The sequence below is a fragment of the Capsicum annuum genome, chromosome 3 (assembly GCF_002878395.1).
Source record: "Capsicum annuum cultivar UCD-10X-F1 chromosome 3, UCD10Xv1.1, whole genome shotgun sequence".
Classification (NCBI taxonomy): domain Eukaryota; kingdom Viridiplantae; phylum Streptophyta; class Magnoliopsida; order Solanales; family Solanaceae; genus Capsicum; species Capsicum annuum.
The window spans coordinates 4,566,973-4,589,913 of record NC_061113.1 but is presented as its reverse complement, the minus strand read 5'-3'; the positions used below and the strand labels follow the sequence as shown (position 1 = coordinate 4,589,913).

At 34.8% G+C, this 22,941-nt stretch overlaps 2 protein-coding genes across 4 annotated transcripts; one reads left to right on the top strand and one right to left on the bottom strand.

The window, feature by feature from the left end:
- Positions 1–1,589: 1,589 nt before the first annotated feature.
- Positions 1,590–11,679, bottom strand: LOC107864495 (UV radiation resistance-associated gene protein). 3 transcript variants are annotated; one of them, XM_016710878.2, is made up of 6 exons: positions 11,104–11,679; positions 5,898–6,104; positions 4,751–4,931; positions 3,063–3,205; positions 2,351–2,578; positions 1,590–1,854 (listed from the first exon to the last, which is right to left on the bottom strand). In XM_016710878.2, exons 1-6 carry the CDS (start codon positions 11,275–11,277, stop codon positions 1,738–1,740), a joined length of 1,050 nt encoding a protein of 349 aa, XP_016566364.2. In that variant the 5' UTR covers positions 11,278–11,679; the 3' UTR covers positions 1,590–1,737. The 3 variants fall into 3 exon arrangements, with proteins under 3 accessions (XP_016566364.2, XP_047264873.1, XP_016566365.2); XM_047408917.1 differs by having other exon boundaries at positions 5,898–6,125; positions 11,104–11,243; XM_016710879.2 differs by lacking the exon at positions 11,104–11,679 and adding an exon at positions 9,568–9,746.
- A 4,511-nt stretch (positions 11,680–16,190) lies between these two features.
- Positions 16,191–22,941, top strand: LOC107866572 (UBX domain-containing protein 6). Its single transcript, XM_016712598.2, has 5 exons — positions 16,191–16,576; positions 20,255–20,395; positions 21,740–21,823; positions 22,050–22,169; positions 22,534–22,941. The coding sequence occupies exons 1-5, from the start codon at positions 16,415–16,417 to the stop codon at positions 22,684–22,686; spliced, it is 660 nt and encodes a 219-aa protein (XP_016568084.1). The 5' UTR covers positions 16,191–16,414; the 3' UTR covers positions 22,687–22,941.

The window sequence follows — 22,941 nt, the reverse complement described above, 5'->3', positions numbered from 1 at the left end:
GCAAGAAATCCTGCAATTTCTTGTATGCGATGCACGTGCGTTTCTAGATTTTTTTAGTTCCCTTGTGTTGAAATCATATTCCGTTGATATTCATCAATGTCACTCTATGACTCGTGATGGTGTAATAAAGTTGCTTGTGTGGTAAAGATCCATTTGTTATTCAATTGCATACTGAGAAGCATGATGTAAATGTCTTTACTATTGTTTAAGGCTTGATATTGGTTATGAACTGAAGTTTCTTGTTAATATAAACGAAAAGTGATGATTTAAAGAGTTGCATGTTTTGCTACAAAGTAATGGACCACCACATATTTAAGAATTAAAAGAGAGAATCTTTGCATGAGTTTCATGTATTTCGTTATACAAATTCTCTTGTACTGTTTGAATGATTTGGTGGTCTAAGCATTATGTTTTGAATGAAAGAACTGTAACACGATAATGTATGGCTGAGATGTATGAATTGCAAGTCTTGGTATGACGATATCAAACAGATGAATGCCATAGCAGATTCAGAACAGACTAAAAATACAGATTTTACTCAGATTTTCAGATTTTGAATTCAAAAAGATGCATGTTAAGAAAAGGTTAAAAATGAGGTTAAAGAGAGTTAGATGGTTACCCGAAGAAAGTACGAGTTGAAAGACTCAACGCTAGAAATCGTGATTTGCCGACACGGGGTTATGGTACCATGCTTTGTGGTCTGTGTACCTTGATTCATGTCGTCCCAATTTGAGACTATGGTTAGGAACCATGCTTTGTGGTCTTGTGCACTACAAATGTCTAAGAAGTTTGAGACTATGGTTAGGAACCCGCTGAGCAATAGATTGGTGTGTCTGAGATTTGCAGTCGGTGAGCCTTCTCTATTCCGGAAGGCCTGGTTTATAAAACATTGTTATTTTGTTTTGATTCATGGTCCGACTGGTTCCTGTATTGTTAGAGATTTCGCAGACTGGTGTCATATGTTTTGAATGTTAAGAACATCCTTTTGAATTGTTCAGTTGAATTATGAGATTGATCATGTTTCTGTATGATAAGTTTCCGCACTTCTTTATATTGTATGAACATTGTGTATGATTGCCAGATAGAAAAGGCGCTCGGGCTTTCATGGTTCGGGATAATGAAATCTAAGAGGGAAGTTATTATAGATCTTCATGGTTCGGGATAATGAAATCTAAGAGGGAAGTTGTTATAGATTAGTGAGTGAGGTAATACATATCTCACATCCCTTAATTCCTAACACTAGCATCACCCTCTCAAAATCCCTTCCACATTTTACATTCGATACTGGATCGTGTTTAATGCTAAGAGTAAAATGTATAAATTATTCATTGATTATCTGAACTGAACAAATATTGTAATGCTAAACTGAACAAATATTGTAATGCCAAAGTACGTAACACAAATTATGGCAGTGTTCCAATCGATTCAAATATATCTGCAAATGAATTGCGTTATGATCTTTAACTCGCGATATATCATAGGTAATCGATGATCGAGTGAAGCTATAACACGCAAAAATTATACGGATGTAGCGTCAATGCGCGGCATCATTAGGAACTCGGAAACCAGAGACAGACAACACCAGTGCATAACAAACAAAACCAACCATTGAATTTCTTATAGGATTTCCAATCAATATTAGACAAAAGGGTAATGAGGGGCAAGGTGCTGTAAGTGAAAATTTAGCACCTGCACAAAAATAACAATCATCTACATTTTACATAAATCTCACAATAATCATGTGTCTATATATTCTGCAGAAAGTATTATCCTAAGAAGCTCTTTCAGATTTGCTAGTACATGTCTTGGCCCTAAACTTCTGCCGCCGATATAATTCAGAAGTTGTTCTATATCCTGCACATACCGGAAAAAGAAAAGTTCAATTGTCAAACTTAATTTCGATCAAAATATCAAAACGAGAGAAAATTAACTTAAGTGGGGTCTGGAGAAGAATATCAACAACAACATACCCAGCGTATTCCTACATAGTGGGTCTGGGGAGGGTAGAGTGTACGCAGACCATACCACTACCTAAGGTGAAGTAGAGAGGTTGTTTCAGATAGGCCCCCGGCTTAGAACCGAAGTCGAGAGGCTGTTTCCGATAGACCATCGGCTTAGAACCGATAACAGTATAACAAACACAAAATATAAATGCATATAAACTAGTACAGTAAGCAAAATAACCTAACACCGCTAGCAACAAGATAATACTAAAATTATCTATTCAAAATCATAGACATCACTCAACATTGGGAAGAGAAGTCTGAAAAGATTGTACATGGAGCATGGACTTTCAATACTCTTACAAGGCCCTAGCAAGATATGCAGAGGTAAGAATAAAGAAGCAGACCTTATTCAGCAAGAATACAGCGTAAGCCGCTCTTGTTGAGTCTTGGCCTTCTAGGAATAGAGGAAATTCCACGGGCCTTGAATTTGCGGAAACTAAGGAACTAGATGTTGAATCAGATGACGAAGGCTCTATTGAAGGTGCATAATCACGGATATACGATCGAGATCCTCCGAACCTCAAGGGATAACGAAGAGGAACATGTAAATAAGATGCAATAAGTGTGAGCACCTGCATGAAGATCGATAAGCTAAATTAATATCCACTAGTAGACTAATGTTAAATTACAAGGATGGATCAACAAAAGAATGACACAAAGGGAACAACCCATCACTGGTAATTTCCTCTTTTTAATCAGTACAATTATCGTCGGTGTATTCCACGAGAAGTAACAGAATGACTTCCAATGCAAATGAATATGCACACCGAAAGACACAAGCCGATGAACTACCACAGGATAAGTTCCAACTCTCCAAATAGAATGTCTATATTGACTTCTCACCTGTTTTAAGATAAACTGACTTTGACCCTCTGCATATCTGCCGGCACATGTTTGCACAATTTTTTTTAATTATTGTAGATATTTGGAACCGCAAAAGTGGAGAACTTACATTCTAAAAGTCACTAATAAGAAGTCGCTAAATTGATTAAAAACAGTCAAAATGGGAAAAATAGATTCAAAACAGAGTCTGTGAAGCAAAGATAGAGAACACACATGTGCAACATATCCCAGGGCAGTTGCAGACCTCTGAACCTCCTTCTTATCAGTAAAGAAACTCATCTTTGTGAACACGGTTAAATGTAGACCTGCAATGGTCAAGGACCCGTGATCCAAAAGTTTTGCCCCAGCAGAGTTACCTGAAAAGGCAAAAACAAAACTGAGAAAGGCTTGTCCACTCTTGTTCTCTTCTTCGCGTTTTTAAAAGATGATATCATCATCTAAACTATAAAAAGCATTACAACCAAAATAATCGGCATATTAGGCAGGAAGGGAGCACAATTTCCAGAACTATCAGCTAATTGGTGTCATCAGCTATAGAATCCTCACATATAACCATACTAAGAAACCAAATGAAACAAAACTTTAGGCATTTATTTCAAAGATGACACTGTAAGAAAACTGGTATGGACTGTGACATCCAAAGGGACAACGCAAGGATTCTTTTAAGACATGAAACTAGAATGAATTTGAGAAATTCATGAATATCTGTAAATACAGCCTTCAGGCTTCGAGGAACAGAAGAAGAATGGTTCTCACGGGAGTGTGCTTTGAGGTTCCAAACTTTGTGTCGCTGCTAAATGTTCTGGGTGCAGATTCCGGGAAATGACAGGTAAGTTGACAAATAGCAGAAAAGGTAAAGATTATGGCTGATCAGAAAGAACAAACGCCATAAGTTCTCTTAAAATGAAGCTCAAAAACAAACCAAACTCAGTATTAGGTCAGGTTTTTCAATTAAAACTGAAAATTAATGACCCTTAAGATGCAATCGAACTAAAGGACAAAAGTATATCACGAACAAATTTACGCAGGTGTGGACAGCATTCATCTAAGCTGGCAACAGTTTCATCAACAGTATGTAGTACGTACGAGCAGCAATTCACCGAATATTCAGCTTACCATTTTCTCTTAGTAAGTTCAACATTTTTTTGTCAGAAAAGGTAGCTTTTGTAAATTCAACATCTTGAGGTCAAGGGGGATACCAGCTCAAGAGCAGAATCACCTAATGCACTGAACTACCCATCTTTGTCGGATTGAATTCATAAATAGGTGTATGTTTAGATTACTCTACACTTATAAACAGATATTTTTCATATTTATACATACCATGTTCACCAGAAAATGCTCTTCTCTCAATATATTTTCTCCATTAGTTATTTAATCCCTACTATGACTGCACTTAAATTTCTGTGTATGATAAACGAAGGAATAAAAGCTAACAAGAATGGTCTGCAATAATGAGGAGTTCATTTCAGGACAAATGACTAGATTCTTGTGGGAACATTAGTGGATGTGTCTTCAATTTTCCTAGACATAATGCACTAAATGCACTTATATAGCAACAAAGCCAAGTCTATTTTAAATATCAAGCAAAAGAAAACCAGAGGACTTTGCCTAGCAATCCATACGTTCGGCTTTCAAATTCAATCTAGTAACGGCCATGTCAGAATGATCGTAAATCTTGAGACTAAAAGAGGCAGAACAAACTCTTAAACCCTTTCATCTCCAAGAAGTAATTCACAATCGCATCTGTGGTCCTATTTCTAACAAGTGAAAGGTGCGACAATGTAGTATCACAAGGTAACTAAATCTTTAGATAAACTTTGCCATGATTTTTCAAATTTTTCAGGCAAGAGCACAAACGTGGCAATATTGATGAAACATGTCATCATAAGATCCATTACCTAAGTTGGCACTATTGTTGAAAGATTCAAGTTCTTGCTCAGGTGCCTGTCCAATTGCAACTCTCACAGGATAAAGCATGTGGACTTGAGACACCATATATTGTTGTCTCGTTCTCAATACTCTCTGCAAGGTTCTGAGATGCCCATAACCCCTTTCTCCAGCTAGGGACCTACTCCCATCCTGCATGGAGAAAACGAGACTTTTGGTTATATGAAGTCTTGAAAACCAGGGGGAACTTAGATAACAGTGTAAACTTTTAGCTCAACAAGTAACTTAGAAAGATAAAAAAGTATGTGCAAAAAAGCATAACAAAACCAATATTAGTTAGGCCGCACTACTCAAAGGGGCAAAACATAGGCATAGGCAGAAACGAGGAGCGGTCCCGATGGCAAACGGCCCCATGAAGTGCTCAAAGGACGAGTAATACATCAGAAGAAAAACAATTGAGAAAACCCTATTACCAGAGAATAGAGCAACATCCAAGTAAATGCAGGACAAGGCCAACAAACTACTCTCGACAGCAGAAAAAATATAATTCTTTTTTCCCAGATAATCCTATTTTACCAACAAGAAAGTAAACATGCTATGTCCTTCACTGATTTTATTTAACATTTAAAAAAACAGTGATGGACATAGCATGCTTAGAACAGACTTCTGTCAAAATGTTAGAACGCCCATTTCATAATATTTGGTCTCCAAGCTCTATGATTCAATCTTCCATTTGACATGACGAACACAACACTATGTTTTCCTCTCACCAAAATAAACCACCAGTGTCATTTCACAAAACCAATAGTTCCATATCCTGCTAAAAAATGCTTAAAGAAGCACAGGTATTCGATAGACAAACAGTTGAGTAAATCAATCTGAAGGAGCTAGAATGCAAGCCACTCAAAAGACAGGCTTTATCAATTGACAAGAATAAACAGGTAGGTGGTCCTCATGTCAATTGCCCCACTATTTCATCAAGATCATATAAAACTCTATATACCACTTTTATGCATAAGTCTCCAATCTCATTACAGATTGCAAATAATGCAAAGAGGGTCAGGAAACAGTCTTTTTGGGATGGAATACATTTATACAAGGCCATGTAGATATGTATATAGAGAGGGGCGAATAAACAGTTTTGAAATGCTAAGATACCTGCAAGCGCTTGTTAGCTGCGGAAAGAGAAGTCCCTGCAACCAATAGTGACCTGATGTCATTACTGAGTTGCTCCTCTTGCTTCTTGACTTTCTCTTTGACTACTTTAGAATGCACTGACATGTTTCCCATCACCAATTTTCTAGAATCTAGCTTTTCTTTCATCCCATCGAGCTCATTCAAACGACTTTGTGATTCTTCTTCTACCTAGAACCATATCACCACCCGCTAACAAGCGGGCTAATTCATTAAAGCCCAAACATAAAAAGGAAAGGAGAGACAGTATGAGAACATAGAAGTCAAAAGCATTAAAAGAGCACATTATTATTTCCACTTTTCTGAATGTACTCTCACAAAATGGTTAGAAGAAATGGAGATGAGACTACGTTCTAAGAGTATGGATCTCATATTCTTTTACTCTAATTCCTCTTCAGGAATTTACCAACCCAATATTGAGGCCACGGAGAAAAAGAAACAAGTTAGAAGAAGAACCACTAGCATATAACTGTGATAATTGAGAATTATGCATCCCCTTTGGTACTGTTACCTTTTCAACAAGAACAGCTAACTTAACAAATAAAAATATGTTCATTAGAAATTAATAATATAATGTCACAATCAGGAGGGCCTTGTCATCCAATATTATAGCTACTCTTGCATTTCAAACTCATTTTAAACAAAAAGAGAGGTAAGTCAAGTCTGACGTAGCAAACTCAAAGAGACTAGTGATCGAGCCAAAAAACACAATCACATTGAAGATAAAATAAAATTGCTAACCTTGTTAGATTTTGTTAGCTCTTTAACTCACGGCTATCTGCAGTCATATTATGGATTCTCCAGATTTTTTGGTTTTTTTGGCTAACTCCGGGGTCTTGTCATTTTAGCATGTAATGGAACTGGCATATTTACTTTTGTACTCTTTGCATCTTCTTGATGCCAGTAATGAAACAACTTACTTCATTCTTTAAGAAAAAATCTAATCTTGTTACTTATATAGTGAACCCCTGAAATCCAACATCAGTTTTGAAAAAGAGAAAAACATGATACTTTGACCTTCAGTCATAAAGAACTTAAAAACAACAAAACTTGCTCATTTTCATAGTACTGACCAAACAATCAATTGAAGATGTTAAGATTATATTTTACAACCTAATTTACAATAGGATCATTCCCTCTTATAAGTTTGAAAATACAGAAAGACAAAATGAAATATGACATTCAAAATCTACCATAACCATGCAGTCATCCACTGTGATTTCTTATAAAATTATGAATCTTTCCATCAACATTTTAATGAAACCATGCATTATGATCTTAGCTAATACACCTTGTATCAAAAAGGCATCTCATTTACCAGATTATTGCTCTTCTTTACACGATAAGTTAATAACCAAGAGAAAAAATAGATAAATTTAATCGTAGAAGAAGTCGGTAAAGCAATGAACTGTCATACAGGAACAAGAAAAGGATAAACCCTTCCATCCTACTGATTCAATTGAGATGATTTAATTGGTTGTTTTTCGTTCTACCATAGGGCATTATCTATTAGCTTTTGAAAGTACAAGGTACACACAAAGAAACTCCAAAAATAAAAATAATAAAAAGAAGTACCTAAAGCACTTCTACCTATATCTTAATCTATCCATAAACACTTGAATGCTCGTAAGTTTCTCACTAGATCAATACATATATTTCCTTTTCAAAATGATAAATTGAAATTTATTAATATCGCTAAGGCTCATCAACAATCTTGTAACCTTAGTAAAAATTGATGTGTGATAAAATATCTTCTTCTAGCTAAATAAAATGTCTTCTAGCAAAACTCTGTCTTGTTTCTTCCTTCAAAATATTGGGATGGTTGATCCTTACACGAGTGTAGAGTGTTAAATATTTAGATGTTTCTATTATAGTGCATAATTGTTTCCGAGTTTACACAACAAGAGTGCTTTTGTAAGCTTGCAAGCAACCCTTTGTAGGACTTTTGCTACCATAGTTCAATTTCTACTACTCCTCCGTTTCAATTTGTTTGTCCTACTTTCATTGTTAGTTCCAAAATGAATGTCACTTTCCTTCTTTGGTAACTCTTTTATTCGATTAAAAGACATTTTGATATATTCTACATATCCTGAGTTTAAGACCACAAGATTCGAAAATCTTCTTTACTTTCTTAAACTCTGTGCCAGATCAAAACCGGACAAACACGTTGAAATAGAGGGAGTATAATTTTGATATAATACATAAGCGTGCCCTTTAACTTGGCTGCAATTGACATCTATAACTTCCAACTTTAGACATGCACAAGTAAGCATTAAATGATCAATAAATTGAACAAGTACACCACGTGTCTTACGTGGAAAATCATGTGAGATGCACGTGTCCTACGTGTCAAATCGGGTGATATTTTCCATGTAAGGTATGTGAGTCTACTTGTTCAACTTTATGCAAGTTTAAGTGTCTACATGTACATATGCACATCCAATATATGTCATATAATTTTTAGTATGCATGTTTATGTTTATGTATTGTTCTAAGTTGGACGGATTAGGTTATGACCCGCATTTTAGCCCTTTCTAAGTTGGACGGATTGGGTCAATAGCCCACTCATAACTCAAACTCATCTTAACCCGCCTAAAATCAGCTCAACCTGACCATTTGGCACGACCTTAGAGCTTTTTTACCCCTTGTGGTTCATTTTCGATTCAATTTGATTCAACGAAAATACAATATCATCTTCAAATCAAGCAAGCTTCATAGGTAAAAATATAAAAGTAGAAATTCTACTAACAAAGATTTTTGAGGAAAAAAAAACAAGGAAGCCCAAAAATTTTACCTGTATAAAGAATTGTAATTTCTGCTGAACCAATAGTTTCTTGTGCTTAACTTCATGTGAGACTACACAAACGAGCTAATTCTTGTTCATAATCTTCCCATTGTATTACCTTCACATTTTTGTCTCTGTCTTTTTGATGATTTTAATTCCATTCACAACTAAAAAACCACTTGATTTCGATTCAATCTTTGAGTTATTCAATAGGGGTTTCAGGAATTCATGGTTTTTCATCATGGTCCTTCAAATCTTGAATTTTTATGGTTTCAAAAACCCCATTTGTATGTAACAACAGAACAGAAACTACAACGAAACAATATGATAACCGCAGTACCAGAAACAATATATAGTGACATAAATCGAATGACAAGCAATTACAAGAGCAATACTACGACTACTATAATAAACAGCCAGCAAAACAAAACGACGCACAGCTACCCACTAACTGTCTACACTAATCCACATAATTCACGCCCTCCTATCTAAGTCATGTCTTCTGTATCCAGAGGCAAACAAGTAACAACAACAGATAGTAACATAAATCGAAGGACGAGAAATTACAAGAGCTATACTACGACTACTAATATAACCAGACAGCAAAACAACGCACTGCTACCTACTAACCTTCTATGCTACACCATATCCTCCACACCCTCCTATCTAAGGTCACAATGCGTTGCTACCTACTAACCTTCTACGCAACTCCATATCCTCCACACACCCCTATCTACGGTCACAACCACTGCTACCTACTAACCTTCTACGTTACTCCATATCTTGCACACCCTCCTCGCTAAGGTCATGTCCGCGGTGTATGAAAAACAAGAAAGTTGAAAATTCTACCTGTATGAAGGACTGTAATTACTGCTGAACCAATAGTTTCTTGTGCTTAACTTCATTAAGAGCAGATGTAAGACTACACAAACGAGCTAAATCTTGTTCATAATCTTTCCACAGTATTATCTTCACATTTTTGTCTTTGTCTTTTTGATGATTTTGAATTTCCCCACATAAAGCTACTCTCTTTGAATCCATTCACAACTAAATCACTTATTGATTTTTATTCAATCTTTGAACTATTCAAAAGGGGTTTTAGGAAATCGTTGTTTTTAATCATAGTCTTTCAAATCTTGAAATTTTAAGGTTCCAACAACTCAAATTATATGTAACAACAGAACAGAAAGTAAAACAAAACAATATGATAATCGCGGAACAAGAAACAACAGATACTAACAGAAATCGAACGACAAGAAATTACAAGAGCAATAATACAACTACTAATCTAAACAGACAGCAAACCAACACACTGCTACCAATAGGCTTCGAGCCTAATCTGTTTACTCCACCCCCTCCTATCTAAGGTTGAAACTACAAGAGCAATACGACGAATACTAATATGAACAAACAGCAAAACAACGCATTGTTACCTACTAACCTTCTACCTTAATACGTGCACTGCACATCCTCCTATCTAAGGTCGAAATTACAAGAGCAATACTGTAACTAATAATATGTTAGACAGCAAAACTGCTACCTACTAACCTTCTACGCTATTCCATATCCTCCGCACCCTCCACATGCTCCTATCTAAGGTCATTTCCTTGGCATATATAGGCCAATAAGAACAGTAAAAATTCTATAGAAATAACAAGAATGCCCAATAATTCTACCTGTGACTGTAATTTCTGCTGAACCAATAGTTTCTTGTGCTTAACTTCATTAAGAACAGATGTAAAACTACACAAACGAGCTAATTCTTGTTCATAATCTTCCTACTGTATTATCTTCACATTTTTGTCTCTGTCTTTTTGATGATTCTGAATATCCCCACATAAAGCTACTTTCTTTGATTCCATTCACAACTAAAACACCGCTTGATTTTTTATTCAATCTTCGAATTATTCAAAAGGAGTTTTAGGAATTCATGGTTTTTCATCATGGTCTTCCAAATCTTGAATTGCTAAGGTTCCAAAAGCCCCATTTTTAAGGTGAATCCTTTATTAATTCACCCCATCTTGACCCACCTAAATTCAGCTCAACCTGCCCATTTGCCCCTTGTCGTTCAATCTTGGGAGGTTATGTGTACGCAGTCCATACCACTACCTCAAATGTGAGATAGAGAGGTTGTTTTCGATAGAACCCCGGTTCAAGATAATATTAAACTTACTATAATATCATCTTCAAATCAAGCAAACTTCATACACAAAAAAATATAAAAGTAAAAACCATTTTTTTAATAGCCGTGGTATCTGGACCAGCTTGTGCACACCTCGACTAATTACACAGTATACCTACCAGCTACCACCAGCAACACGTATAAGGTAACTCTATCTACCAATAATTTTGGAAAAAAAAAAACAAGAAATCCCAAGAATTTACCTGTATGAAGGACTGTAATTTCTGCTGAACCAATAGTTTCTTCTGTTTAACTTCATTAAGAGCAGATGTAAGACTACACAAACGAGCTAACTCCTGTTCATAATCTTCCCACTGTATTACCTTCACATTTTGATTCTGAATATCCCCACATAAAGCTACTTTCTTTGATTCCATTCACAACTAAAACACTTCTTGATTTCAATTCAATCTTTGAATTATTCAAAAGGGGTTTTAGGAAATCATTGTTTTTCATCATGGTCTTCCAAATCTTGAATTTTTATGGTTCCAAAAACCCCATTTTTGAAGCTCAGAAGGGCAAATCTTAGGAGGAATTCTTTCAAATTAGGGTTTGAGAATCAAAAAGGAAATTGGGTTTGGGGAAATTTTTCACTTTATTTGATCAAATTTTTGTTCAAATTGGAAATTTGGTTTCTGATTTTTGCTTTTGGGAATGAAATATTTGGATTTTTTGAAGAGTTTTATATAAATAAGGAATAATGGAATTTCCTTTTTGTGAAACTTTCCCTTTTTGACTTTCTTTTTCTTATTCCAATTTCTTTTTTTTATTACCTAAACATAGAGAAAAAGAAAAACACTTTGCTTAAAGAAGGGTTTCTAAAAATCGAATCAACCGAAAATTGAATCGATAAAAATATTATTAATTTATTATTATTGGGTTAATGATTTTTTAATAATTTTATAAAAAATATTATTAGGTGGTTCGGTTCGATTTTTTCTTATTGGGTTATCGGTTTACCCAATAACCTAACAAGAATATATATATATATCTTAATTTCTTTTTAATTTCTATATATTAACAAACCTATTATTTCAATTATACAAACTCTTAAATTTTTCTAACAATATTTAGTTCAAACTTGAAGATTCTTATAAATTAAAACACATCATGTAGGATTTTTGGTTACAACTAAGATTCGATTTTTTTTCATGTTAGTTACTACTATTTTTATTTTATGAGTATTTTTCTTATCGGTTAAACCGAAAACCAAACCGATAAGAACTAAAAATTGATAAAAAATATCTTATTGGTTTGGTTATTGGTTTAGCATATTTAAAAACCGAAAATCGATAATATATAATACCGAATCGATCGCTGCACACCCCTAAACCAAATGCTTGAAAATCTTAGTAGCTCAGTTGGTTGACTGAACTTTCGTTAGGATAAAAAGAAAAGGCTTTTTCTTAAATCAGAGGTCTTATAAAAATCGTAATAGCTTCATTAATTGATTATAATATTCACCTTATTTGTGGGGATTTAATTTTTCATCTCTTTATCTTCTCTCACATTTTTTTTTCCTTTATCCTCGATTTTATATTAAAAAAAGAGTGATCGCAATTTTAATTCGAATATAAATATATTTTTGATAGGGAGTGCTTTCTCGTATAAGCATAGTTGGCATAAATTTAAATTAATTGAATTCACATCCAATGAGTAGTAAAGAAGAAAAGAAAAAACTCTATATTTTCATCTATTTATGAATTTATTAAAATTAATGAGGATGGAATAAGGAAAAGCAAGCTAATTTTCTTTATTCTTCTTATTTTTGAGTAACTTAAAATTATTTTTTAAAAAGAAATTCTAACTATTCTTTTTCCTAGTACACTAAAAAATCTTAATCTTTCACAAATTATATGATTTAAATATATCTTATGTTAATAAAAGAAAAAAATCTTAAGCATATCTTCTCAAATAACAAATTCCTTTCATATATATGTGTGTTTATGTTATACGTTATTTGCTTCACTCTGCTTAATTTAAATCGAAGACTAAGAAACTATTTTTTTTTTTAGTTTTATTAATTTTATTTACTTCATATGTGATACCTACATTGCTAGTAAGGACAAAAAGGGGAAAATAACTTAATTAGTTAGCACTAACTTAAAGTGTTTAAATGAAATTTTTTTGACTTGAGGAATTCCGAAAACATCATACCATTTGTTCTATTTATTTTTAAAGTCATTATCTTAACTTAAAATCACATGTAAGTCAATTGAAAAAAAAATATATTTAACAGTTGATGAACTATTATCTTCGATCAGGTAATTTAAGCAAGTAATAAATAATATAGTTTTGATTGACTTCAAACTTGAGTAGATGTGAGAATCGTTGGTTATAAAAATTTATTCGAACTCAATATCTATAGATAAAATTATTTTATTTAATCATGATTAATAATATATATATATATGTGTGTGTCATTATATCACTCAATCATATAACAATTATATGATTTAATGTAATATTAATGCAAGCATATTTTTACCACTAATTTATTGTTGAATTCCAGTGCATAATTATATTTGCATCGAAATTGTGCTAGCAATGGCGTTTATTGATAGTGTAACTTAAATCAAAATAATTGGTTATATGTATGTTATACGTTGATTATATTTTCTAGTAGACATACATAGATTATACTTGGGTATATGTATGTTATACATGAAATATATATATATATATATATATGAAGGTTATTTTTAATTTAAAAAGTGATTGAATGTACACTTTTAAAATTAATTCTCTTTTAACATATCTTATAAGAGCTTTTTGAAGCTTATTATATTGAAAATATATAATTAATAATAATAAATGTTTATCGTGAATTTGATATAGGTAAATTTATAGATGAGTCAAGAATACGCATTATGGTTTATTCTTTCTATGGGTTAGATTTGCCGGTTACATGACGTAATTAAAAAAAAGAAAAGAATAACGAGCAAGTAAAGCAAAGAGATTGGGGCGAGCCGAGACTGTTGCGGGAGCTATCGAGAGATTGGGACCGAGTATTATTCGCCTAAGGCCATGCTCTATATGGACTCGCCCACACTTTTGGGCAATGGGACATACTTGTCCCTTGCTTGTCATTTTATGACATGTCACCGATGATGACGAGTGGAAGCTTCCTTATCCCTTTGGAAGGATATCCTTGCCCTGACTTCTCCGGGAGTGTCCTTTCGTAGGCGTAGCGTTTGTCGTGGTGCTCACGTGCTCGAGCTATTTACCTAAAACCGGCCACGTGTCATTGTGCCAATTTCACCCCATAGAATAACAAAGTAAACAGACTAGTCAAATCAAAATAGTTGTCAAGTCAAATGAGTCAACAATAATAAACTCGACAATCTAAATTTATATTTAAACAATCCAAACTTAATTATTTTTTGACTAAAAAAAGACTCAACTAAAATCTTAAAAGTTACTTTAAACACTGAAAGATTTTTAAAATCTGAAAAAAGAACTAAAGAGACTTTTACGCCCTGCTGTAAGTGACCGTTTGGTCATAAAAATTATGAGTATTTGTAAAAATAAAATTTTTATTTTCAAAATGAAAAAATAATATTTGAATATTAGAACTATAATTGTAACGTTTTAAAGGACTTCTATCTATGTGGAAACGTCATCTGTATAATTTGTTAGTAGACTGACTATTATTCGCCTAAGGCCCTACTCTATACGGAGTCGCTCGTGCTTCTGGGCAGTGTGACATACTTGTTCCCTGCTTGTCATTTTGCGCCATGACACCGATGATGACGAGTGAAAGCTTCTTTATCCCTTTGGAGGAGCATCCGTGCCCTGAGCCTAACTTCTTTGAAAGTGTTCTTCCGTAGTCGTAGCGTTCGTGGTGATGGTCATGTGCTCAAGCTATTTACCTGAAATCGGCCACATGTCATTGCGCCAATTTTACCCCATACAATAACAAAGTCAACAAATTAATCAAATCAAAACAGTTGTCAAGCCAAATGAGTCAACAATAATAAATTCGACTATCTCAATTTATATTTAAACAATCCTGACTTAATTATTTTTTGACTAAAAAAAATCAATTAAAATCTTAAAAGCTACTTTAAATACCGAAAGATTTTAAAATCTGAAAAAAGAACTTAAAAGCGACTTTTATGCCTTGCTCTAAGCGACCGTTTGGTCATAAACTGTATGAATATTTGTAAAAGTATAATTTTTTTTTTCAAATTGAAAAAATAATATTTTGAATATTAGAACTATAATTGGCTATACATACAAATTAGAGTTTTTTTTTTTTTTTTTTTTTTTTTTTTTAGACCATGAAAAAATTAAAAACAACTTTTCGATGTTCTTAAAATTTCTAAAATTTAATGTATTGAGTTTCAGTTTCCTTTTGACTAACCAGTGTTGTAAATATTTTAAACAGTATTGCATTGAACAAATTTAGCTAATGACATCTCGTCCGCTTACTATTTTCAGTTTTATGTGATTTATTTAGTTGCTCAAGAATTATGCCATTATCATGGATTAAATTGGGATCACTTGTAGTTCTAAGCACCGTGTAACATCGAAGGGGTAGTATCGGGGCTTTACAAAATACTTGTCCCCTCTTGTCATTTTACGTCATGTCACTGATGATGATGAGTGGAAGCTTCTTTATCCCAGTGGAAGGGCATCCTAGCCCTGAGCCTGACTTCTCCGAGAGTGTCCTTTCATAGTCGTAGCATTCGTCGTGGTGTTCACGCACTCGAGCTGTTTATCTGAAATCGACCACGTGTCATTGCGTCAATTTTACCCCATACAATAACACAGTCAACAGATTAGTCAAATCATAACAATTGTCAAGCCAAATGAGTCAATAATAATAAATTCGTCAATCTCAATTTATATTTAAACAATCCAGACTTAATTGTTTTTTGACTAAAAAAAAAACTAACTAAAATCTTAAAAGCTACTTTAAATACCGAAAGATTTTTAAAACCTGAAAAAAAGGAACTTTAAAGCGATTTTTATGCACTGCTCAAGCGACTGTTTGGTCATAAAAATTATGAGTATCTGTAAAAGTATAATTTTTATTTTCAAAGTGAAAATATAATATTTGAATATTAGAACTATAGTTGACTATAAATACAACTTCGATTTTTTATTTTTTTTTGTATTTTTGTAAGTAATTCAGACTATGAAAAAAGTAAAAACAACTTTTCAATATTCTTAAAATTTCTAAAAAATAAATTTCAAATTAAATTTCGAAATTTTAAGACCAAACATATTTTTTGAAGTACTTAGTACTTTTCTTAAAATTATAAAAGTTTTGAAATTCCAAAATTTTATGACTAAATACTCTTTGGAGTTAAAACAAGGAAAAATAAAATAAAATATGATATCCAAACACCCCCTAAGTACTCGAAATAAACATGGAAAGCCAAAGCTAAGTAACTTAACATGGAAAGCAAAAGCTACGTAACTTAGAAAAACTATAAATACAATAACTCCATCAAACTTGAAGAACCAAAAACTGAAAGAGAAAAAAAAAACAGTCAAACGTTTGCAATGGTACTACTGCAGTGCGGTGATTGCGGAGTTTTGCTGAAATCCCCTGAAGAAGCTCAATACCATGGCAAGAACACTTGCCATACCAACTACCTTGAGACAGATGAACCTATGTGCTACCTTGTTTGTAACGATTGTAACAAAATTTGCAGCTGTAGAACTGTAAGTTGTGATCATCATCGCGCTAATTAGTTACATCGAAATTTTTTTAATGTATGTTAAGGTGTATGTGTAGGTGATTTACTGATTTATGTCCATCTGTTGTGGTGTTTGTGGCAAAACTTGCAGTTGTAGAACTGTAAGTTGTGATCGTTACCGCGATAAGTTATATCGAGGAACTTTTTTATTGTTATATTTTAAGGTGTATTTATAGGTGATTTATGTCCATCTGTGTAGCGTTGGTGGCAACACTTTGCAGTTGTAGAACTATAGGTTGTGATAATCATCGCGCTAAGTTATAGATGATTTATGGCCATCTGTCGTTTGTGAGTTGGGATCATCATCGCGCTAAGTTATATCCAGGAATTTTATTTTTATATGTTAAGGAGTATTTATAGATGATTTGTGTCTATATGTTTGTCGCGTTGGCTGCAAAACTTGCAGCTGTAGAACTGTGAGTTGTGATTGTCATCGCGCTAAGTTAGATCGAAGATTTGTTGTTATATGTGAAGGTGTATGTATAGGTGATTCATGTTATGTCCATATGTGGTGGTTTTGGTGGATAGAGTTATGTGGTGCTAGTGGCGTAACTTAAAATCATCGCTAAGTTCTAATCGAGAAATTCTTTTAATTATATGTTATGGTGTTTTTATAGGTGATTTATGTCGATCTGTCATCGCGTTGGTGAATAGAGCTACGGGGTACCAGTGGCGGCGGATCAAAGCCAAGGATTTTTGATAAGAGGGTTTAAAATAGGAAAACAATAAAAGCACGAACTAACTGTTTAACCATATATGAATAGTGTAAATTCCTGCCCCTAGGAATTAGCTAGCCCTGCGTGGTTCCTGTTGTTGTTGGAAGGTGACATGTATCTAGTGGAATTAGTCCTTCGTGGATAGAGTAACCTGGTACTGGATGGTGGTGGGGAGGTGACACATTTTCCATGAAATAAGAGCTACATGGTACGTGTTGTTGCTAGGAGGTGACAACAATTATCAACAAAAAATGAGGGGGGTGGGGTGGGGGGGAGTATATTTATATAGATTTTATTGTAATTTTGTGTTGATATAGTGTTGTTATTGCTGGAACTATTACTTGGTACCTGTTGCTGATGGGAGGTGACAAGTATCTGGTGGAACTGGAGTTACCTGACCTGAAGTTTATGGTGGGAGGTGACAAGTATCTGGTAGAATTATAGTAATCTGGTACCTTATGTTTCTAGTGGGAGGTGATAGGTATCTCGTGGAATTAGTTGAGGTAAACACAAGTTGGCCTAGATAACACGATTATCAACTCCCCCCCAAAAAAAGGAAAGGACAAAAGTGTGTATTTATACAGATATCATTGTGATTTTATGTTGATGTAGCATTATTATTGCTGGAACTACTACTTGGTACCTGTTGGTGGTGGGAGATGACATGCATCTTGTGGAATCAGTAAAGCTGTGTTGCATTGGTTAAAGTGTATCGAGAGGTGATTTTTTTCATGTGTTAGTTTTTGATGGACACCCTTGTGGTGGGGTCCTTCCCCGAACACAGTGCATAGTGGTAGCTTTAGTGCACCGGACTATCTTTTTTTTTTTGGTTAGTTTTGATGGATAGAGTTAGTATCTGTTTGTTTGCTGGGAGGTGATAGTTGTTATTCTTCCTTCTACGGGTACAAGAATCTGTATACTTGAAATAACCACTTCAACTAGTTCAAGTTTAAGAACAAGAACACAATGAAGTACAGAAAACACCCTCAACCCAAGATCAAAGTGATCTTTATAAGAAGTGTATTTTAATTTATGAAATAAAGATGAAACAGAAATGGCCAAGTCGTCCGAATTCACGGACTTTCCTTAAGGAAATAATTCCCCTCACTGTATCCGAGGTTGCGGAATTTTCCTCCCAGGATAAAATGGCCAAACAAATCAATTGTAGCGGTACCTCAAACAACTGGAATATCTTCAAACTCACTGAACATTTTGAGTGATCACACAAAATATTTTTAAGGCAAGAAGAGTTTTATTATTCTGTAATTTTCGTATCTAAACCTGTAAATAAAAGCAGATTTGTATAGCCACAACATGCCTCTCCCGAAAAGTGGCAATGGTTCACTTTAAAGGTTGCACCTCTTTCTGAAAATTCATATCTGTTTATCAAAGAGTGCATCTTTTCCTGAACAGTCATCTCATTTCATGAAACAGTGTTACTTCGTTGAAGGATTGCATCCTTCTGAAGCATGCATCAGTTCATGAAGTGGTGCATCAGTTCACTTGAAACAGTGCAACTGAAGCATCAGTTCTGTTTGAAACCATTGCAACTGTTACTCGGATCTCAAATAAATTTTGTCCAAAAAATAGATCTCATCAATTATTTTCCAAATCCGAGCCAAGCAAGCAATGACGAAGACAGCGCAAGGCATCTCTTATTTTTTGCCTCACTATGTGAAGTAAGTGTTCTTGATTATAAACACTTCCAAGTTCTTTTCTTCCACCAATGTGGGAGAAAGAGTAAACTTTCTAGTTTGGGAGCACACTTTCCATTTTAGTATCTCCTTCCCTCCACTATTTTACTCTCCATTTTTCCTTTCACACTTTTTTCATATACTATGAACCCAACAATAGTTATCCCATGGAATTACTCGGATTGACCTGCATTGGTTAAGGTGTATTAGAGGCAATTTTTTCTCATTTGTTGTAGCCTTGATGGATAAAGTTATGTGGTACCTGTTGTTGGTGGGAGATGACAGGTATCCCGTGGAATTAGTCAAGTCACGCTGCATTGGTTAAGGTGTATTTAGAGGTGATTTCTTCCTATCTGTCTTAGTCTTGATAGACAGAGTTAGCTGGCACCTGTTCTTGGTGGAAGGTGACAAGTATCTCATGGAATTAGTTGAGGTATACGTAAGATGGCCTGGAAAAGCAAAAAAAAAAAAAGAAGATGAGAGGTGTATTTGTACAGATTTCATTGTGATTTTGTGTTGATGTAGCATTATTATTGCTGGGACTACTAGCCATGATTCTCCAAATTTGGGATTTTTACGTGTTGACCTCTAATATATTATGATTATGATTGAGGCGTAGCTGATTGATTGATTCTTTTTTCTTTTTTGATGACTGCAGCAGTGTTAACTCGACTATTCCACCAGATATGTGCTATCAACCACCGTTACAAGTATCTGATAACTCTGTCCATCAAAGCTTAGGCAGATAGGACTTATGCTTGGATAAAAAATCAGGAATTCTAGTTATCATAAGTTATGTCATTGGATAATTAAACGTTTCATAGAGGTTACTAACGCAGCCGTGCTTTCTGCACTGAAGTCCAATAGGAACTAAGCTATTGAACTGTTGATATTGCTTAGGGGATGTAGCTGATGCAAGTTCGGAAATTACTATGTGAAACATTCTAAAGTTTAATGGAAATAAGGGATGCTGATAGTTATTGTTATGTTGTTTAGAATTGAACAGACTGTATAGCTCGAGAACATATACATTGCAGTGTAGCTGAATTCTGTATCTAATACTTCAAATTTTGATGATTCCATTTAGTAAAATTTATGAAAATTGTATCGCTCATTGAACTAATTTTTCGTTTTGATGGGAGTTGCAATAGTTAAATAATGGTATTACATTCAATTATTGGTATAGCTTCTACTTGCGACTTATGAAAACTTTTGGATTTTGTTTATGTGAAGGAGAGCCATTTTCATGAGAAGAGGTCTGGGCATACCGGAGGATTTCAGGACAAAACGGCAGAAGTTGTGGAACAGAAAAGAAGAGCTAGGGAGGAATACAATTGTCAGAAGGGGCGGCAGTATCTTCAAATGATCCTTCAGGTTAGAAATCCTAACGTGTCCTAAGATTTTGATTTCGCTAAGAACATGTCAACAAAGTCAGATCCAAGATTTGAAGTTAATATATCATGGTATCTGGTTCCATGAAAGATATATACAAGCTAGTGCTCTAGATCCGCCAATGCTTGTTTGTCACTTATACGTTGATTGCTAAATGGCTAGAATAAGTGAAAATTTGCAACAGTATGTATGACATGAGATTCTTTTCCGTTCATGTGTGAGAACATCTATATCGATTTGCTTTATTATGATTTCACGTCCGTTTATTCTCTTTTTCTGGACTGTTTTACCTTGAGCCGAGGGTCTATGGAAACGACTTCTCTACCTCTGCGGTAGGAGTAAGACATGAGTACACTCTACCCTCCGCAGACCCCACTTTGTGGAACAACACTGGGTATGTTGTTGTCGACTTGTTGCTGTTCTGGGTCGAGACTTTCTCCACTACTAATTATCTTTTCGGTGCTATATAAGTACTCTGGGAGTGAGCTTATATCCTGGATTGACCTTTTGTTGTCAGCTTCTCACCTGTTTATTACTAAGTAAGATAAGACAAGAAGCAAGGACTCAGGGAAACCGTTGCTTCTTAGAGCATCCGTTTCTTGCTCGTTAGCAATTGATTAATAAGATCGAAAGAGTCTTTCTTGCTTGTTCGGCAAAGTCTCGTTTTTTGGTTGGGACTTCTTTTGATTGTTCATACTTTAGTATGTGCATGTAGTTGAAAATACAGATTCTACAAACCAGGAAACAACAGTGTGTACGTAAACCTTACTCTACCTCATAGAGACAAAGAGAGGGGTTGTTTCCGATAGACCGTCAGGCACTAACTTAGTGCAAGCATTTATAGAATCTTTGATTACTTATAAAGAACAAAAAAAATAAAAATTATTGCCTTGTTTTGCTTAACTATGGTACATTTATGCACATCTTTGATGCACTCCACTCTTCTTTTACCAAATGAGGTTGATCATTTGCAGAAAATGAATTTGAACTGTCTAGGAAGACACAACCGCGGCATTCTTTGTTTGACGTTCCAAGTTTATAAAAGGGAAAGGGAAATGGCGATCGAGAATGTTGGCAAATGTGTCACTGTTTGGTATATCTATCTAGGAAGATGTAAGGCCTAATGTGGCTCACGACTCACGTTATCCTATTTTCCCTTGATTTGGATCTTTGTTCACTTTGTTTTTTTTTGGTTTGAACTTTCGTGCTTTTATGATCAACTTGGCCGATGTGTTAGCAATCACGTCGCACCTCATCCAAAACAATCAAGTGCCATCTGTGATAGTCTTTGCTGAAGTTGTAACAAAAAATACATTTACTTCACAGGCAAGAAGAAGACAGCTGCTTCGTATGCCTTCAAAGGCCGGGCAAATGAAGGAGTGCCTGGAGACTATCAAACAGAATCACAAGGTAATATTTCTGCCGTTTTACACCGCCATCTTCTCTTCTTTGTGACGTTTAATAAAACGCAGTGGCTTTTGAAATGCAAACAACAAGGACTCTTCGTACAACTAGCACATTTAGGAACTGAGATGGCCGATTATTTGAGTCGCGCTTTTGTTTCAGAACTGAATGAATTGTCCTTTCATTCTTGTTTTAAACTGACTCTTTGTCAATTTTCCATTTGGCGGACTAGGATGATGAGGCCAAAGTCAAGGCAGCTTGTTCTGTGCTAAGAAGATTTGTTGAGAATGTTCGGAGGTATCCAGATGAGGAGAAATTCCGTAAAATCAGAATAAGTAATGCTGCTTTCCAGGTGAGAATATGAATTACAAAACATCCTTTTATCCTTTTTATAACATCATTAGAGCGCTGGATGTTTCAATATGCCACGAGGTACATGTCGGATCCTCCAAAAGTAGTGCATTATTGGAGTATCTGACACGCGTGCGACAACCTTTTTGGAGAGTCAGAGCAACATAGCTCCTTTTGTATCCAACTACAGGTTCGCTAACTCGACAGAATCCTCCAGGGGTAAAAACTTACCCACACTGAGTGTTTACACGTACATAATATACACATGATACACGTCTGTATAAGTCGAACTTTTTTCTATGTAGAAGAGCTTGATATACATTTCAAAACCGTGCGTTAAATCTGTTTTGACATTTTGATGACAGGAAAAGGTTGGTTCACTGCTAGGAGGTATTGAATTTCTTGAGCTCTGTGGATTTGAAAAGACTGAAGGGGGTGAATTCTTGTACATGCCAAGAGAAAAAGTATACATGGAAGTTCTGAACTCAGCTGAGTGGGAGTTGAGAAATATTGAATAGATGCTAAGTTGCTCGGACTCTCCAAAAATGTTGCCTCACCCGTGTCGGATCCTTCAAAAATACACCCATAGACATATTGGAGGACCCGACACGCACCCATAGACATATTTGAAGAGTCTGAGCAACTTAGAATAGATGTATCAATAAAACAAAGCTTGTCAAGTTGTGCAAGTATAACATGGTTTCTCTTTATATGGATAGGGATTCATGTAGTTTGATCTCGGTTTGTTTGAGACTGAAGTATGGTTGTTATCG

Excerpts from the sequence above, each read along its gene's own strand:
- LOC107864495 (XM_016710878.2), bottom strand. The coding sequence starts at position 11,277 with ATGGAATCAAAGAAAGTAGCTTTATGTGGGGATATTCAGAATCAAAAT. Across the intron at positions 2,579-3,062 it reads CCCTGGGATATGTTGCACAT|GTGCTCACACTTATTGCATC; the intron begins GTGTGTTCTCTA and ends ATCTTCATGCAG. Across the intron at positions 1,855-2,350 it reads CTGTATTCTTGCTGAATAAG|GATATAGAACAACTTCTGAA; the intron begins GTCTGCTTCTTT and ends CGGTATGTGCAG.
- LOC107866572 (XM_016712598.2), top strand. The coding sequence starts at position 16,415 with ATGGTACTACTGCAGTGCGGTGATTGCGGAGTTTTGCTGAAATCCCCT. Across the intron at positions 16,577-20,254 it reads AAATTTGCAGCTGTAGAACT|GAGAGCCATTTTCATGAGAA; the intron begins GTAAGTTGTGAT and ends GTTTATGTGAAG. Across the intron at positions 21,824-22,049 it reads CTATCAAACAGAATCACAAG|GATGATGAGGCCAAAGTCAA; the intron begins GTAATATTTCTG and ends TTGGCGGACTAG.